Source organism: Lucilia sericata, unplaced genomic scaffold, assembly GCF_015586225.1.
Source record: "Lucilia sericata isolate MDLA Ls3-8-SP2 unplaced genomic scaffold, ASM1558622v1 Contig001065F_arrow, whole genome shotgun sequence".
In the NCBI taxonomy this organism is placed as follows: domain Eukaryota; kingdom Metazoa; phylum Arthropoda; class Insecta; order Diptera; family Calliphoridae; genus Lucilia; species Lucilia sericata.
Genome location: NW_023995042.1, coordinates 60,334 through 80,905, shown reverse-complemented (window position 1 = coordinate 80,905; position 20,572 = coordinate 60,334). Strand labels below are relative to the sequence as shown.

At 30.3% G+C, this 20,572-nt stretch overlaps 1 protein-coding gene across 1 annotated transcript; it reads left to right on the top strand.

Moving 5' to 3' along the window:
- The first annotated feature begins 867 nt into the window (after window positions 1-867).
- Window positions 868-17,632, top strand: LOC119609827 (serine/threonine-protein phosphatase 1 regulatory subunit 10-like). The gene is made up of 6 exons (XM_037964790.1): window positions 868-1,069; window positions 1,256-1,513; window positions 1,665-1,762; window positions 1,935-2,209; window positions 7,101-8,807; window positions 15,389-17,632. The coding sequence occupies exons 2-6, from the start codon at window positions 1,511-1,513 to the stop codon at window positions 17,200-17,202; spliced, it is 3,897 nt and encodes a 1,298-aa protein (XP_037820718.1). The 5' UTR covers window positions 868-1,069; window positions 1,256-1,510; the 3' UTR covers window positions 17,203-17,632.
- Window positions 17,633-20,572: the final 2,940 nt, after the last annotated feature.

The following is a 20,572-nucleotide window of genomic DNA, read 5'->3' as shown; positions in this document are numbered from 1 at the left end:
TAGAAAAACTGAAAATGTTTATAGTATATTCTTTTTATAAACTTAATACAGTCCCTCAATATTGAAGATAATTACAAAATTTGTGCCAGTTTTCTAATTTTTCGTCAATAAATTGACATTTTTGTTCCCCTTTAATATCCTTAGAGGGAAAATAGGTTTTTTAACTTGACGACTTAAGTTGATTGTTCCTAACAGATTATTATTCAGAAAATTTCACAACAGGAGAAATGTATTCACATCAATGAAGTTAGCGAACAATAAGTGAAAAGGAATCATATTTCACCAAAAAATTTGATAGGCAATATGGCTGAATATCGTCGGTGTGGGTTTTTAAAATAGAGTTCCAAATGAAAAATCAACAAAAAGTTGTGTTCACTTTAAGTTTCTATCAGAAATAATTTTTATATTACAAAAAAAAAAATAGCTCAAGTTAAATTAGCTGTAAACACTTTGTAATAAAATTTCCTGCAATAACAAAACTGGTATTTTTATCATTAAAATATCGTTAAATTTCAAGTGACCTTCAAAAATTTCAAAACTCAAAAACGTGTTTTGAATGTGGTGTTAATGGGAAAATTCCAGTTTAGAAAACAAAGTGCCAGATGTTTTTAAAAACAAAAACTATAAAAATAATACAAATTAAAAAATCCAAGTTATAGATATTTTATAGAAAATTATGTGTATTCTTTAATTACATTGTTAATTTCAGTGTCGCTGTTTAAGATTTTTGAAAACAATTATATACAAATTGGAAAATAAATTGTAATCTAAATATTTCTTTTAGCCTGAAAAATAATAGCTGAAAATAAAATATGGCAGCTTTGCAAAAATAAACATTTGTTAGATTTATAAACACCCTGTGGCTCTAATCTACTACAAATATGTAAGTAACATTGACATTTTTTGTGTTCAACTGTTGACAGTTCAGCGAGTAGATTTCAGCAGAGCACATACACGGAAAAATTAAAGTGGAACTCGTGTTAAATTAAAAATAAAATAACACCAATTTTCTATTAATACTAATTATACACATACATACAATTTGCAATAAAAATAATTATATTTTTAGGTAATTTTTATTAGTAAATAATAAAATAAAGTCATTTTGACAAATAAAGTACGTGGGAGGGGGTTTGGATTTTTATTTTCAAGTGCTCTGGAGGTCGTCGTTTTTGTTTAAACAACAAATAATTGATGTAGTGAAAGTTATTTTCAATGCTAAATAATTTATATTGCTTATTATTTTATTTTGCAGATTATTGTAATAAAACAAAAAATATTTTTTTCAATATAAGAAGAAAAAACTTACATAACCTCAAAAACAATTACTATTGTGGAAAGAAAATTACGCAGCAGTTTAATAATAAAGTAAAATAGAGAAAAGAACATGTTTAAAAAGAGACAGCAACTGTTATTGATTTCAAGGGAGTATTAAAACACAAGGAAAACATCTCTATTACAAATTTAAAGAAGCAGTTTTAAACAGAAGACGCAAAAAAATTAATACAAAATGGTAAGTTGATAACTAGTTTTAACTATAAGTAATAAAAAAAAACAATAAATAAACGCAATTAAGAACAAATTTGAGTTTTATTTGTAATTTAATTCTGTCCATAACTAATGATTTTCTTTTTTGTTTGTTTTTCTCTATTAAAACATTTTAGCCACGCATAGTGCCCATACAATTATTGAAATGCCTTAAAGTCCTGTTGGACGATAATGGTGGTATCTTAAGTGCTGGAGAAGTTAAAAGATTGGCCAGGTGAGTTATGACGAAAAAAAATCCATACTTTTATTTGCAATCTATGTGATTAAAGCTTCTAATCTATTACATTTTCTTTGATACAGAGTTGCATTTTTTAGTATTTTTTTTTTTTTTTTTTTCACAATGAACTTTATTTGTAATTATTTATTTTTGTTTATTTTCTTTACAGTTTAATGACCAAATATTCCAAAAAATTAGTTTCCAAATGCATTTATGTACAAATTTTAAAATGTACTAAAACCGAACTACTGGGCGAATTTATGGGTGCTGGGGGTTGGTCTTTAGTTTATACTTGGTTAAATGATGCCATACGTGCCATGAATTGGCCTTTAGTGCAGGAAATTTTAGAATTATTGCTATTGTGTCCGGTCGATGTTCATCGTTTGAAAATCAATTCAGCACCCAAACTTGTTAAGGGTCTTTGCAAAGATGGTGGTAATGAAGGTAAGTTTGGAAAAATGTTTAATAAATTAGAAATTCTTTTACAGGATATCAAGGAGGGTTATTTGATAAATTACTTTGATAATTATTATTAGCGGTCCTAATTAAGGACATGCTAATATCTCAGTTCCCCTAAAATTTTAAAGATTTCGGTTCTGCGGGTTTTGTACCTATAAAGGACAGAGAAATAGGAAGGACTGAAACTAGAGCCTTATTCAACTTTGTTCCCAAAATTAATTGGAATTTTATCCCGATAGCAGTGATTATATGATAAGTAAACAGCATCATAACTATAGCCTCCATTTGAAAAAAGTTCAAATAGTGATGAACCGAATTCGAGTGTTTCCTATTTGTTAGAAAAAGACTTGCAGAACCATTCTATTCTATTCTATACCAGATCCCAATTATTTTCTAATTTTAGAAAATTTTAGATAAGACTTATAGAGTTTTAAGTAGAGATTTCATAAAACTTTAAGAGTAATCCAACAAGTTTCCATTTCCAAGTGATTTAACTTTAAAATAAATTTACTTTTTCTAAAGAATCTTAATACGAAAATAATTCCAGTTTTAATTAGGATGAAATTCACTTTAAAGACGCGCATTTAGAAAAATCCTGATTTCATTTTCTAAATTTCCTAAATTTTAGGGAATTTTGAAAAATTTTCATACTTAAACTGTATAAAATATGAAGCAGGCAAATTTAGAAACAAATACATACAAAGAAAGTTGTAAGCGAAAAAAATCAATATTCGTCCCATACGGGTATTACAATAACAAAAAATACAAGACAAATACTTTGTATCAGACTTAAGTCATGCGTTCTTAGTTACCTATTACTCTAAAAATGTGTATGGGTAGATAAAATGATAAATATTTGAAATCAGTATTCGTTTCGGTATAGATATTTACTTCTTTCTACCTACTTTTTGTATTTAATGATTTCTTAATCTTAAAAATATGTTTAAAGATTTTTTTTGCAGCTGAAAGTACAAACAGATTTTTAGGGTTAAATTTCTTTTGTGTTTTCCATTTGAAAAGAGAAACAATAATATCTTAAAGACCTTGTAGAATTTAACATTTCTATAAAGAAAACGAAATACAAACAAACATGAAATTGTAAATATTTTTAAATTTATTCGGACATGGTTCCATTTTTACGTAGTTATGTTGTAACGTAACTACTCTACAATTTTCTAATCCCCAGGGGGTTTCAATTTCTATAAAATTAATTCGTACATCCATTGATCAGAGTGAAGTAAGGGTGACAGCTGTTTAGGTGATAGATATCATGATGACCCTTATCGCAAGCTGGACATTCATTTGGTACGCCATGGTCTATGCGGACTAGTTTCTGCTATTAAATCAACTTTATTTAAAGAAGCTTCCTTAAGAATCACTTCTATTTTATTTTTCAATTTTAATCGAAATTTTCCCGGTTTGGCATTTTTTCGATTCGATGATCCTTCACTAAAATATCAACTTATAAAAACATAGATACGATCCTAATTCAGACAGAATACATACAATCGTAAAGAATTGGGACGAAATGAAATTGATTCTACTTTTTCTTACGAATTACGTTTTTTTTATTGTAATTAAGGTAGAATTACCCAACCGTAACGTATCGTACCCGTAAGATCGTTGTAGCTGAACGAGGAAAAGCAATTAAAATGGTAGCCGTGACGTTTTAACTCGTATAAAATATAACAAAAATGGAAAATTAAAGTTTTTGACAGCAATCATATGTTATTCATTATTATCCCTCTCGTTTCTTTATTTCCGACATGATGAAAATAAATTTAAAATAATTAGAAATTTTCCCATTTTGAATATTTTTAATTAACTATATTCTACTATATTTATGTTAAAAATTTTGAAATTTTTTCGAACTTCAAGCAACTTTTGGAACTTTTTTAAAATACTTCATGGGATCTAAAGTTTACTTTTTAGAACATTATGAATTTTTTGAACATAACTTCAAATTGTTATCAGATGTTATTCATGAATGTAAAAATTTCAAATTTCAAAATAATAACTTTTCTGTTTTTTTTTTTTATCATATTTTATTATAAAGATTTGAGACTTTTTTTAATTATTAATTGAATATTATTTAGGCCCGAGTCCGATTTCCACTTGGTGATTAGTTTTTTTATGAATGGATCCCAATTATATTCTAAGGTCGAACTGAGAGACGTATATAACTAAATCGACTTCGCTATGCATAAATATTCAGATTAATAGCACTTTATGGAGACGGAAATTAAAAATTATAAAATTTGAATTTTTAGATTTTATACTTTAAGAATTGCGTTTGTAATTCCCATAATCAATTTCTCAATAATTATGAGTTAAATAGATGATATTTATATATGACACTCATCATCGCAAAAAGATTATGACGCTTTGTAGCAGAGGCAGAAAATCCATTATAATTTGCTAAGTGTTGAAATGTGATTATAAAGAGAATTTCTATTAATTTAAACAGGAAATTGTGGTGATTTTTCGAAATATTTCTTAATATATTTCAGCCAATGATATTTTATCAACTGTTTCTTAAAATTGGTTCCAAACTTAACTGTTTCAAACAAATATGGCAGAAAAAAGATGATGTTGCAAAATGGTTCTGTCGAAAAAGTAAGTTTTACTAGAACTAATTTTTAGAATGACAACTATGAATAAATAGAATCAATTAAAGAACAGATAGCTGACCGTTCCATAGAACGATTGCAACGGAATCAGTTCTGGAGCTCACAAAGTCGAACAAAAATTATTGGTTTCAATAACAAACACAGTATTATGTCTTCTAAAACTGTGGCACTTTAACAGTTTTTACTAAATTAAACTACAAACTAATATCAGTTCATCTTAGTTTTACTGAAATAATTCTTCCTTCTTTGGCTTTAGAAAAAACACCCATTTTTCTGATAACAAAACCAGCTTGTAGTAAACTCACAGCTGCTCTCATTTAATCCATTCCATATATACTGTAGATTATGGAATATATAGATTTGCTAATGGTTAGATAAATAATCTATTGTTTAAATTATACCTACTCAGAGTACACTTACAAATCACGTGTTCTAAACAACACAAAAATAACAAGATCTCCGTAAAACTCTCCAATGATCTTATCAGTTAGTACCTAAGAAAAAGAATGTTGTAACCCATATTAGTATATTGAATAGAAATTTGTCTATGACTCTCTCTCTCTCTAAGTAGTATGTATCTATAGATCTTTTTACGATTTACCTAAGCAATAAGTGAACGTTGTTTTTCAATTCAATTGGCATTCAAGAATGTGTGCTTGAAATGATTACACACCTTCAGGTGGTTTTGTGTATACGTTTTTTTTTTACAAAGTGCTAAAAAATATTGTGAAAATTTGTTTTAACTCAGCAAGTGTTTGAATATTTTTTTTCCTAAACTTTACTCTTTAACACAGTGTTAAAAAATCTCCTAAAATTTTTATATTTTTCAATCGAATTCTTAATTAAATAATTAATATTTTATATGAATATTACTTTGTGTATGGTAAGCTTTATGAAAATGTTCTCTTGACCTTGAGAAAGATTTTTGAAATTATTAATTTTAAACAATTATAAAGATCTTGATATTTTTTTAATATATTCAATGGGGTTTTACTTTCTATATTAGACTTATATAATTTTAGTCTAATAAAATATGGAAAATAGGAAAATTTTAGGATATGTGATAATAAATCGTCTTTTTATGAGAAACTTTGATGAAAAAGTTATCACGTGATTAGGTTAGTGATAACTAATCAAGAATTAATAAAAATTTTCTTTGGTTAGTATAAGGATTTGAGCAAAATTTATTATAAACAACCCTATTGTGCACTTAAATACGTATAGAAAATTTTTCCATTTGGCATTTAGATTTGACGATCCTCAATGACAACGACACGATCGTAATGCCCTTTTTTTTTACAATTCCATTTCGATCCTTATCTGAAAGCGAAAACATGAACGATATGCAGAATACTTAGGAACAATGTTTCGATTTGTTTCGACTTTGACTTGAAGCGTTTCGGTCCCGATAAATATTTTCAAATGGATTTGATTTCTTAGACTTAAAATGTTTAATCACACCTACCTAATCTGCATTTAAACTTTGGTATTCTATATTAATCTGTATTAGAATAATACAGAATACACGATCGCAATGCTGAGAGACTACATGCGAAAACGTAAACGAAATGCAGAAATTCCTTCTTTTAACTTTTATGATCAGATTTTGTAAGCGATTCACACTAATAACGATGAATTGTTCTCTGAATATTCGCGATAGAATGTTTTTCGGGTTAAAAGAGAAAGCGGAAGAAAATACTGGGGCTTACATCGTATTACAAAGATAACACGTTCCATATAAATTGTAAAATTTGCTTTTTAAATCGAGTTAAAAAGTAAACTCCAGTATTCACCATTTATTTGTACGCGGAAAATGTGAAAAAGTTAAAAAAAAACTTTATTTAAAGACTTGAAAACTTCTATAAAACTTTTTATATTCAGAGTAGCAAAGATTCGCTGACCAGTTCCGTTACTAAAGGAAAAAAATACTCATATTTTAAAGCAATATTAATGTCTTCATAAAACACACCCTTTTTCAAACATTTACCAATGAAATTTCTACAGGTTCATGGAAAAATATATGAAAATCCATTTCGGAATTATAAAAACTTCCAGAAATTCGTTTTGGATTTCTAATAATGAAACTAATAAATAATTTCAATAAGTTGTTTAAAATCAGAGCTAAAAAATGTTAATACTTATTTAATATATATTTATTAAATTACACAATAAATACCCTCTCTTTTAGTTTTAATTTTATTATAATTTAATTAAAACAATCCAATTCTCCTTACTTCTAATTTTAGGTGTACGCATTTTAGCTAAACGTCTCGTCGAACAGTGGCTTAAGGTGGTTACAGAAAATCCTGAAGCAACATTACCCACAACAAATATGACACAACAAGCAACACAGGCTATTAAGACACCAACTGTAGCAGTTGTTGCACCAGAGGCAATTTCTGTCAACGTACAGCAGCAACAGCAAACAGCCATGGTTAATACAGCAAATCAAAATTCAACTAATACACAACAACAACAACAACAAAAACAGGAGGAGCAAAAAGTTGCAACTAAACAGCAGAAAACAAAAGCAAATAGAAAAGCAAAAAAAGTACAAGATTTTGAAGAAGAAGAGGAGGAAGAGGAAGAAATAGAAGATGAAGAAGAGGATGAGGAGGAAGAAGAAAAGGATACTGAGCAAAATGATAAAGATCCTTTGGGTGGAGTTGATACAGAAGCTACCGTAACAAATTATACTTTAACACCAGCCCAAAAGAAAGCCAGTGAATCTGGTCTAGTCTATAAGTTTATCATTAAAGATGGTCAATCTATTTTAGCTAAAGTTCCTCCCAAAACAGCACAAACAACAGCCGCTCCCACGACCACAGCTCAATCCAGTGTAGAAGAAGAGGAGGAGGAAGAAACAGAAACAAATGAAGCGGCTGATGATGATAACGATGAATCGCTAGCTACTCGGGATAATGCGAACGCTGTAGCTGAGGCCGATGATAATAGTTCTTCTTTGGACAAAACTGAAAAAGACAATGACAGTGGATCAGAAGACAAAACAAAAGTGGAAGATAACAACAAGAAAACCGAAGAGAAAAAATCTTCAGAAGACAAAGACAAATCCAGTAAAGATCGCAGAAGTTCTAAAGACAAAGAGAGACGAGGCAGCACTAGCAGCATTGACAAGGACAAGGATAAAGACAGAGATAGCAAATCATCAAAGTCTTCATCATCCTCTTCCAGTCATAGATCTTCTAGTCACAAGTCCTCATCATCATCGTCGAAGAGTTCGTCATCATCGTCTAGTAAATCAAAATCTTCATCATCTCATCGTAGTTCTAGTGATAAACACCGCAGTGATAAGGAGCGTTCTAGTTCCAGTAAAGATAAGGATCGTAGTAGCAGTTCTAGTTCTAGCAGCAAACATCGTTCATCTTCTTCGAAATCAAGTTCATCTTCATCTAGTTCTAAGGATAAATATCGTGATAAAGAAAAGTCTTCATCGTCTTCGTCCTCATCATCTTCATCCAAAAGTAAAGATAAACAGGAGCAATCGGATAAGGATAAAAACACCTTAGAGAAGATTAGTTCATCATCCTCCTTGGATAAACTTGGTAAAATACCTAAAAAATCAAGAGATGAGTCTGAGGAAAATTCCCCCAAACACACTTCTATAACAATACCCTCCAAAAAAGCCTCCATGTCTATAGAAATTAGAAAAGACACAGAGAAAGCGAAAACTGTGAAAACCTATAAATCACAATTTCGTTCGCATGGTCTCACTGAAGAAGCACCACCACCACCTTCACGCAAAGGCCTAAAGAAACCCTCCTCCGCAACACCACCTGGTACAGTATTGCCATCTTCCCTGCCCTCTTCGCTGAAAAGAACCTCACCACCGCCTAGGGATTTGCCTTCGGAAAAGAAAGCCAAAATTGACATCAACAATGTAACGGTGGCCAATGAGAAACCGGGCGCTATTAAATTAATACCACCCAAGAAGAGTAAGTATTTTACCTTGGAAACAGTTACTAATTTCCGTTTTCCTTTTCTTTGTCTATTTACAGAGAAAACAATTATGTTGTTGTTGGGCTTTTGCTTTTTTATGCATTTATAAGTATCGCATTTCTTACATTTACAAATTTTAATACTTTTTTTTTTACAAATCTCTAAACAAATACCAAGAGTTTATAGAAAGAAAAAAACCAGAAACAAGTGGTAAACTGTGCCTCCTACTCCTGCTAAGGCTAGTAAACGTGTTGTTAACACTCTTCCCTCTGTCTCTTTAAAACTCAAAATGTATGTAAACAAATTGAAAGAGAATAGAAGAAGAAAAAACAAAACATGCTGTAGTGATGACTCATCAATGGTGATTGGACAATGGACAAAGAAATATACTACACAAATGCGTCATCATTTGCCTCCAAACACACATACACTATGTTGTTGTTATTATGTGATAATTTAAATAATGGCTTATGAGAGACATTGTGGTGGATTTTGTTTGTTGCTTTCTCTCGCTCAGTCATCGCAAAATTGTTTTTGTTTGATCTCTTCGTTGGTGCTTTTATTATTTTTTTTATAAAAATGTACAGTGTGGTGGTGTTAAAAAAAAAGAAACAACAATAACTAAAAAGACAAAAACATGAACAAAAACAAAAACCTAATGAAAACAAAAGTCATCCATCATTAGCGTAGACACTTTATAAATGTGTCTGTGCTAAGTAGTAGTATATATAATGTAGTGTTGCAAAACGTTTAAATTATTAATGTGCTAAATGGTGTATATTTGTATGAAAAAAGTTCTTTATTTAAAACTGGCGTTTTATATATAAGGTTTTTCTCAGGGAATACATTTTTAAGAATAGATAGGAACAGAACAGGGAAAATATAAATGAGCATTCAAATATATAAAAAGTTTTTTTTAATAAGGCAATACATGAAGTTTTAATAAGTCTTCATATTTTTCCCTAATCAGACTGATTGAACATTAGTTCCACTATGTATTATTCAAGATTTGATGGATTTTTTCTATTGAAATTATATAAATGAGTTCGAACTTATTGCGAGTTTCGTTGTTGCATTGAAGTTAATAACTTCAACAATGATTACATAATACCAAAGAAAACTGTGTAGGACAATGATTTCGACCATGATACTCTCAATAAGGAGTAACACATGCAAATTTTTCTTTCTGAATCGAATTATCGGTCTGAATTATTTTCTCTATGTTAAGGAAATGTAACGTTTAACAAAATATTTAAATTCATTCATTTTTCGGCGTTATTGAAATGTTCGAAATTGAGCTGTGGCGCGTGTTTCAAAATGTTTTGCGCATCAAATATTTCCAAACCTACTGCGCATCAGATGCAACGCAACGATACATTTTATTACCTAAATTTTGAGAAAAGATTGATAAAAAAGCGCAGCTAACTAGCAGTAGCAAATCACAGCAACAGCTAAGCACGTAACAGCAACCAATTTTTGCAATACTGTTGCTGGGATGTAAACATTTACCGCATTTACGAAAGTAATCGATACTTCAGAGAAGTAACTCTATGTTTCTATTCAAAGGAAAAGTCTTTCGAATTTCCCGAGTTATTCTCTGGAAGGACGATTCTAAGTTCTTAAATTCGAAACTATTTTCTTCTTGAGGTTGGGAGCTTACCCCTTAGACTTAAGAATCAATAATTCCGTAGCCCAAAGAGACTAAAATTTGGTACTAATATAGAAACTAGTTACCGAATTAACTCATAGTTGATCGAATAAGCTTTCGAATCTAAAACACATTTCGCTTTCGAAATATGCTAAACTCAACAAAATTTCGATATTGAATGCTATCATTCCAAATTACAATCAATATTACACAATTACGTAAAATTTTAAATTAAATTCGAAATTATGCTTGGAACAAGAGAATTCTCAAAATTGGCCCTATTCTGCTTTTCAATTCGAGTCGATGTTTTCTCCGTTTGTCAACTTTGATACTCTGCATTTCGATTCGAAGATCCGCCAGTCAAATAACTTATTACGATCATAATGCAGAATACACACAATCGGAATACGAAAACGCAATAGAATTGCTGAATGGTTTTCTATATGGAAGGTTTTTCGATCACTTATGCGATAATTAAGCTCAAGATCTGTTTAAAAATTTGAAATTAAACTCGAAAGTCCAAAATCCCAAACATGCTTAAAATTCTTCAAAATTTCTAAAATTTTCAATTTTTTATATGTTCCCAAATTTTGGAAAATCCGAATTATTGTTCGAAAAATGTTTAAACTTATTAAAATAATCTCAAATTCATAAGGAATCATTAAATGTAGTTTTAGTTGATTTCGAAGCCAATTTCTACATTTTTTAGAATGTTCGAATATTTTTTGAAATATGTTTGGAATGTTTGAAAATTCGAAATTAGGAGTCACAAAAATTTAACTTTAGATTTATTTTTGAGGACGATTCATGCATTTTTCTAATTTCGAACTTTAAAATTTTGAAAATACATGAATTTTAAAGTATTTTCTCAATGTATTTTCACAAAAGAAGCTTTTTAAGGAATGTTCGAAAATTCGAAATTATGTTCGAAAAATTTTAAAAGCTTTTAAAATAATCTCTAAATCATAAGGAGTCACAAAAATAAAATTTTAGTTTTATTTGAAGCCGTTTCCATATATTTTTCTAATTTCGAAGTTTAATTTTTCCTTACAAAACTTTTCCGCATTATGCAAACAGATTCTTGCTATTATTTTGCATGCGATTCAATAACAGAAACTTGAGCTAGATTCCTTCGCATTATAATTTTCCTATATAACGCTATGTTTAAACCATTACAAATACAAAAACAAATATACATTATTAAACGCGAATGTTCGAAATTTAAATTTATTTACAAATTACATAACTTTATAAAAGTGATTGCGTAAAGTTTATAAAGTGTTTATATAGAGTGATGTTATATAGAATTTAAGCACCAACCTACCTACAAACACCGCCTACCCCTTGCAACAGATCTACTAGCAGTGGGTGTGCCCGTTCATCCCTCGAAGTTAAAGCTGAAGTTAAAGGTGAACAAACAGCATACGTTTTGGAACATTTTTTTTTATACATTTTTTTAAGCAAATTGATATTTTTTTGTTTTTTTACAAAAAAAAGGTTTCCGAACTGTGGTAAATATGATATGTGATAAGTATACAATACTCTATTTTTATTTTCTCTTAATATAATTAGTTTTAATTATTAAATTTAAAGAAGAAAAAAACTTAAAACAAATAAAATGATATTTTCAACAATAAAAAAAAAAAAAAAACGAATACAAAAAAATTGAGCTCTGGTTAGTCCTTGAAGTTTGGTAGCAATTTACATTGAAAACCGCTATATATTTTTGATAATTGGTTGATGAATAAGTTATACACACAAATTAACTTACATAAGTAAAGGACATGCGCAGATTTGATATATTAAACATGTTATTACATGGTACATTATTACGATTAGTGGAACATTAATAGATCCTTTAAGGAACAAATAACGATGCGTATAAAAAGAGAACTTTTCATTAAGAAGAGTAACATAACTAATAGAGAACTTTTTAATTTCATTCGAGTTCATAAAACAAGTCAGAAACTTGTCTAAAAAGAGTCTTTTTCGTTATTCAATATTAATAGCTTGTCACAGACTAGTTTCTTATTGTCTTCATTTTCTATATACAAACATTAAAAGCCTCTTAGTATTGCTTAAAAAAGAATTTCAGATCCTTTTTCCGATTATGCTAAAACTTACTTTATTAGTTTTATGCTTAATTATAAAGATTCGATATTGAATATTTTCGAAATTGTACATTACGAAAGACGGATTTGAAATTTGTTTCCTTTCGAATCGAAGCATCTCTAAGGGGTTACTCCGTATTTTGTTTCAAACGAAAATGCTTTCGAAATACAATTCTCCCTTATTACTAGCGTCGTATTACAAATCGTATCGTACTCGTTTTTTTAAATCAAATTTTTCGAAAAAGTTAAGTACAAACGAATTTAATTCGTTTTTGTTATATAATTCGTAAAAAACGACACATTTTCGGAACGATTGCGACTCTCCTAATAAGGATGAATGTATTTAATATATTGGGGGTTGTCTTAGAATCGAATAATTGTAGGAAATGGATTTAAAAGCTTCAAAAAACATGAATAGATTTAATAAAATCTAGAACAAGATTAATAATCGAGCATAGTTGTAGAACCTCTAGAGCGATCCTACTGAAGCTGCTGCTTCTCTATATTGAAAAAAATGAATGCATAACCATACTAAATAGCTTTCTCAGCTAAATTATAGTAAAATCTTCCGAACTGTTTAAAATCGAATCATATGCCATTTCAAATATCGATTATGAGCCCCCTAATATATCATTCATACAAACTGAAACGATTTTCGATTTTAAGCTATTACACTTTCTAAAAGTAAACTTTTTTAAAGTCGCCTAAATTAGAATAGGACTTATCTGTTACAGACTTCTTTGTTATTCAGTTCAGAGTTGCAAACTCATAACAATGTTTATATTCGACCGATTTTCAAACAAATTTAAAACTTAAATTCTATGTGTTTTTTCTTTCTAATCATGCTTCTTCTAATTCATCCGAATTAGAAATAATATTGCGCCGGATAAAGTTTTCTGAATCAAATAGGTAATCGTGTAGTCTTCGGAAAACTTAATCATATACTTTGATTCGAGTCACGGCCAGTACGATCAGATCAAATAAGTCTGTTATTTTCTAATCGGATTATCGATTACACTTCATAAAACTATTACAATATTTATATTTTTATTCGACTTATTACAAAAAATGAAAGATTTTAAAAAATCTGAAATTTTTTTTTCGATTTTCTCGAGAATATTTTATCATAAATATCTTTATACTGGTTCTCCGTTAACTTGATTCGAAAACAGATATGTTCGAATTTCGAATCATGATCAAGATTTCTCAATATTTGATCATATTTATCGTTTAATACATTGAAAAAGGATCAGAAATATGTTTCACATTACACAATCAATTGATATTGTAGTTCGTTTAGATTCGTTTATATAATACTGTTTTAAAACTTTTATTTCGTTTCGAAATATTTTATATCGAAAACTGAGAATTAGAGAATTTTTCTCTTCTGATCAAAAATTAAGCTTTTTCCAATATTTTCTTACCGAATAAGTTAAATGACATCTTACGGAATGAAAAATCACTTTGTAAGAGCCATTTGCTATCTTTCAATTAAAATTTTTAACATAAACTTTTCATTTTGTTTAAATAAACAGAATTAAGTAAATTTTATATTAAATAAAACCAATTTTTGTGAGTTAACATATTTAATCGAAATTCTTAAACTTTTTAAGTTTAATAATATTCGTTTTATTTTTTTCCCAGAAAATGTTCCTCTTAAACGTAATTATATTAAAAAAAAGTTTTAGCTGAATAAAAGAATTTTATTGACAAAAATTAGCTGAACTAGTTCTAGTCCAGTTTTCAAGTAAAAACTGCTACCAAGCTCAAAGGATTATACCAAATGTTTATTTATTTAATTTATTGATTAATGGACTAAGAAAGCTTAGAAACTTTGACAAATTAAAACCAAACTATAGACGAATACTTTGCATTGTTATGCTCAGAGATATACACAAGATCTTCTTCCACTTTCATCAACAAACTTTCATTATGCACTAAAGATCATAGTGTAAAGTTTCGCATTTGCATGGTGATCATTTCAATGCCGAAAGTTTTTAAAATATTTTGAAAGCAACCTTTGGAAGCGTATTTGTGATCACATTGTAATTGATCATGATTTAGTATCTCTAAGATTACTACATTCTTTTTTTAACTTTTCAAATATTACAAAAATATCTCACTTCATAAGCTTTAGCCTTTATGTAAATTGAAAAACGTGCCCAGTAGTTGATTTCTTTGTTAAATTTTTCCTTTGGAAATGTTTTCCTGTTAAAAATATACAAACTTTTTTGTTAAAATGTATTGCAATTCCTATACAAAGCATTAAATGTTTATGAACATTTTCAAAATAGATTTTCAGATGATTATATATCGTGTGTTAATGAAAAGATAAAGACTTAGTAGAAGAAACGATTAGAGCGACTCAACTTCTTTAAAACGTTTTATTGAAGTGTATAAATGAAATCCCTATTTCAAGTTTTCAAAATGGTATAAATCTCATTAAATTTGTTCTTTTGAAGATGTCAGTCAATACTTGAAACTGAATATTTCAATCTGAAATCATTACTGCTCACCAAGATAAACGATTTAGGCAAAGATTTATTGCCACCATCAAACGAATGAAATGTCGAATTTTCTAAAAATTAGTTTCATAAAGGTTCCTTGTTCGGAAATTTGCATAACATATTCCTACCACACTAAAATATTATAAATTATATAATTTTTTTTTAATTTTAATACTTTTTCAGCTCATCACAAGCAAAAGCCTTTCCGTTACAACATAATATTTTTCTCTTAATTACTTGTTATCCCTTCGAAACTCTCTTCGTTAACAAATTATATTAATTATTGTCTTATTTCTCTTCCTTTTCTCTAGTACAAACACTTGTAGAAACCAACCTCTTCTCAGATGCTCTCTCAGCAGCAACTGGACCCAAAAAGGTCAACAAACGTAAACGTCCTAATACACCATTAGTTAATGGCAAAGAAGATCCTACATCACCAACCTCACCTGATGCCCCCAAAGTAATGCCTTTGAAATTTTATCAAGACACTTTGGATGAATCAAAAACAGAAGATTCCAAATCAGATAAGGAAAATGATGAAACTGGCGCTACAACAAAAACAACAGAAGAAAATACAACAGCTGAAGATAAAGATCTCGAGGACGATGATGATATACCTTTGAAAAAGGTCAAAGAAGACATCGAACAAAAGGTGGCCCAAGAAAAGAAATTGGATGGTGCAGATGTGGCCGGCACTACTATTGATATAACAAAAGATGATGAAGAGAAAAAGTCAAACGAAAGTGCTAGTTCTCCTAGTAGACAGACGTCTCCTAGAGGAGAAGAAAATGATGTAGAAATGGTGGAGGAGAAAAAGCCTGGCCCTGGCTGTGGACCTAATGGTCCACCAGGTGTTTTGATGCTGCACCGACGCAAAGGACCCAAAAAGAAGTTAACCTGGCGTCCTCAGGAGACGCTGGAACAAGTACGTTACTTTGAATTGGATGAAAATGAACGTTGTAATGTTACCAAGACCTCGTTCATGGATATGAAAAATCTGGAACGTTTTAACGAACGTGATGCTATTGTGATGGCAAGACGTGGTTTCAATCAAGAGGACAATATGGAACCACAAACACATTGGAAGCCTTTGGTGGAGGTAGATGATGTGCCACCCCACCCAGAGGGTAATCAATCGAAGCAGAGGAAAATACAAGCGGAACGAGAATTGACTACCTTGAGAGCTTTGTATTTTACTCACGCCTTAATACCCGACTCACCGGCTGAGGCAGAATTTGAACCCGCCTTTAATCATGATGTGCCACTCATACCCCTCGATGATTTAACCGGTAATCCGGATGCTGTTAATGATTTCACCAGCATGCCTTGGCCAGAGCCACGTGGCTCACCCAAACAGGGTGATAGCGTCATGTCAGGTACCGGTGGTTTAGGCAGTCCAGTGGATATGTTCGGCAACTCGGGACCCATGCCAAATGTAAACAATAACAATAAGCAGGCGCCGGGTAATCCATTTAATCCCTTCGTCAATCAGTTCCCAGGAAATCAGGGACCCAATGGACCACAAATGCAAAATAGTCCACAAAACCAATGGCAGGGACCAGCAAATAATATGGGTGGGCCCATGGGTGGCAATGGTCCCATGATGGGAAATCCCTTCAACGGCAATCATGGCAGTCCCATAATGGATATGGGCGGTCCTGGACCCATGGGTCCTGGTCATATGATGAACAATGGTCCTCCTCAGAACTTTATGAATCAATTTTCAAATAATTATGTGGGAGGACCCAACAATCCTTTCATGAATGGCCCCTCTAACTTCAATAATGGACCCAACAATTTCGGACCTATGGGTCCCAATGGACCCATGATGAATGGCATGGGTCCGGGCCCCATGGGTAATATGATGAATGGCGGCCACAACAATAGAAACAACAATCGCGGCAACAATGGTGGCGGTAACTGGCGTAGTGGTGGCTCTAATTTCCAAGATAATAATGGAGGCGGCGGCGGTGGTAATTGGCGACCAGCTGGTCCTGGTCCCAATAATCGCGGTGGCGTTGGAGGCATTAACAATAATGGCGTTTGCAAAGCATTTATGCGTGGTCACTGTCGTTTAGGCAATTCCTGCAAATACATACATCCAAATAAAAATAAACGCATATAGGAATGGGCTGATGACTCCCTCCTTTTAAAGGATGATTCATCAAACTCTAATAATTCCTTACCCGCAACCAATAACGACTGTGATACAAAATAAAGACTTAATATTATAAGTATAAATGTAATTTTCCCTCGAAAGGAAAAACCATTAAGTTTTAAGCCTGATGAAAAGTAACAAACAAACCAAGACTGTTAATGCTATTACGCCCAAAAAAAAAAAACTCTGCTGGCCCCCCCGCCCTCTACAATTACACGCCTACGTTTTAGCATTTATATAATATAAGCTAATGAAACAACTAATACACAACCTGCTCGAATACAAAACGGCTGGCCGCCTTCAATACATCAAATCCTATTCGTTTAAGAGTAATTTAACTTAATAAGAACAATTTTCCAGATTTAACACATGAAAAACTATATGATAGATCATGCTATATATCAAATAATGACTTAATGTATTAAATAGATTATGTACAGCAAATATGATTAGTAAAATAACCCAAAAAACCTGTCAATCATGTTATAAATCATAAAATAACGTACCAATTTTGCATTTTGTTTCTTTTTAATAATTTGAAAAAAATTTCGTTACTTTTTTCCCTTAATTACTTATTTGCCTAAAATGTCTGCCTTCGTTTAGCATTCATATCTTAATTAATTAAAAATTACTTTGAAAAATTCTATCAATATGTTTGTATTATAATTTATTTATATTTATATGCATATTGTTTTTTTACAGAGAAATAATCAAATAAAAGTACATTTATATTAAACACTAGATTTAAAATAAAATTAGAACTTTAAAATAGTGTAGAAATAATTATTTTATTTTTGTTATGTAGTGTATAAATTAATATTGTAATATTATGTTTAAGTTATTGATTTACAAAACAAAACTTTTTTATAACAAAAAAATTAGAAAATATTTAATAGTTTTTGGATAAAAAAAACAAATTATTAATGTTTTATTAATAAAAAACAATAAAAATATGTTGAATTATATTAAAAAAATATAACTTTTTTTATTTTTTTAAGTAGTAACAAGTAAGAGTGCTATATTCGGCTGTGCCGAATATTATATACCCCTCACCACAGTGTGTTTAAAAAAAATCAATTCTATAAAATTTTAATTTATTTCATTTTCCCGTTTATATCATTATTATAGCAATAGCAAAACGAACAACAACAACGCTAAACGAAATAAACACACAAAAAAAAATAAAATACACAAGGCAGTTAAACCAACAGACATACAAACATACGAAACTGAATACACCAAAAAACAAAAACAATATACACAAGGCAATGAAACCAACAGCCATCCAAACATACGAAACTGAATACACCAAAAAACAAAAACAATATACACAAGGCAATGAAACATACGAAACGAAATACTCAAAAAAAAAGCAAAAACAAAATACACAACGCAATGAAACCAACAGACATCCAAACATACGAAATTCAATACACCAAGAAAACAAAAACAATATACACAAGGCAATGAAACACACAGCCATCCAAACATACGAAACTGAATGCATCAAGAAACAAAAACAATATACAAAAGGCAATGAAACACACAGACATCCAAACATATGAAACGAAATACTCAATGAATAAGCAGTGTTGTTGTTGTTGCGTATATCAAAGCATGAAAAAAATTGTCTATTTTATGAAATTTTCAGAGATTGTCTCGGATTTTTGCTCATATCTCCGGTATTTATGGACCGATTTTGCTGATTTTAAATAGTGATCTTCTCGAAAGCATGTCTAACAGAATTATTGAAGATTTGGATCTCGCTGATATCTGGGGTCCTCTAAAAACTGATTTCAACAAACACACAGACGGACAGACAGACAGTGGACAATTAAATTTTTGAAATAGTACTAACTTTTAACAAAGTACCTTTTCCGGTTTTTAAGACTATACTGTAGATTAGATTATAGACTTCATACTATCCTATAGACTAGACTTCATACTATGGACTACACTACATACTATAGACTACACTACATACTATAAACTAGTCTAGACTAGACTATACCATAGACTAGACTAGACTACATACTGTATTAGCCAATATTCTAGATTATAGACTAGACAATAGTCTATAGTCTAGAATGTAAACGTCTATAGTCTATAGACTAGACTATAGACTAGACTATAGAGTATACTATAGACTAGACTATAGAGTATACTATAGACTAAACTATAGACTAGACTATAGACTAGACTATAGACTGGACTATAGACTTGCTATAGAGTAGACTATAGACTAGACTATAGACTAGACTACAGACTAGACTATAGACTAGGCTATAGACTATACTATAGACTAGGCTATAGACTAGACTATAGACTAGACTATAGACTATTCTATAGACTAGTGTATAGTCTGGACTATAAACGTCTATAGTATATATTCTGGACTATAAACGTCTATAGACTAGACTACATATATACTACAATAGACTACATACTATAGACTAGACTATATACTATACCATAGACTAGACAATAGAATACACTATAGACAAGACTATAGACTAGATTAAAGACTAGACTAAAGACTAGACGAAAGACTAGACGAAAGACTAGACTAAAGACTTGAGTATAGACTAGATTATAGACTAGACTATAGACTAGACTATAGACTAGACTATAGACTAGACTATAGACTAGACTATAGACTAGACTATAGACTAGACTATAGACTAGACTATAGACTAGACTATAGACTAGACTATAGACTAGACTATAGACTAGACTATAGACTAGACTATAGACTAGACTATAGACTAGACTATAGACTAGACTATAGACTAGACTATAGACTAGACTATAGACTAGACTATAGACTAGACTATAGACTAGACTATAGACTAGACTATAGACTAGACTATAGACTAGACTATAGACTAGACTATAGACTAGACTATAGACTAGACTATAGACTAGACTATAGACTAGACTAGACTATAGACTAGATTATAGACTAGACTAAACTAGACTATAGACTAGACATTTTCTGAAGCGTGTATTTTATGCGTTCATTAGGAGACACACACTTTACACCATAGATTAAGTTTCCGTATTTCGAAGCATTTTCGGATTACTATATTTCTAGGTCAACTAAATACAAAAAGTTCATCTGTGTCATGGTGCTATGCCACAGTAATATCAAAGAAATATTTTAAAAATCAATATTGATTTTATGACAAAGACAATGATGGTGACGACATCGAAATTATCAAGGGTTGTTAAACCTAAACTATAAAGCCTTATATGAAAAGATTTTTCTAAGGTTTCACCCAAAACGAAAAGAACACAGGTATTGAAATCATTAGAAAATAATTGGTAATTTAGTATA

What these genes read in the sequence shown, in the direction of transcription:
- LOC119609827 (XM_037964790.1), top strand. An exon ending in CAAAGATGGTGGTAATGAAG is followed by an intron (nt 2,210 to 7,100) that starts GTAAGTTTGGAA and finishes TTCTAATTTTAG; the next exon opens with GTGTACGCATTTTAGCTAAA. An exon ending in ATTAATACCACCCAAGAAGA is followed by an intron (nt 8,808 to 15,388) that starts GTAAGTATTTTA and finishes CCTTTTCTCTAG; the next exon opens with TACAAACACTTGTAGAAACC.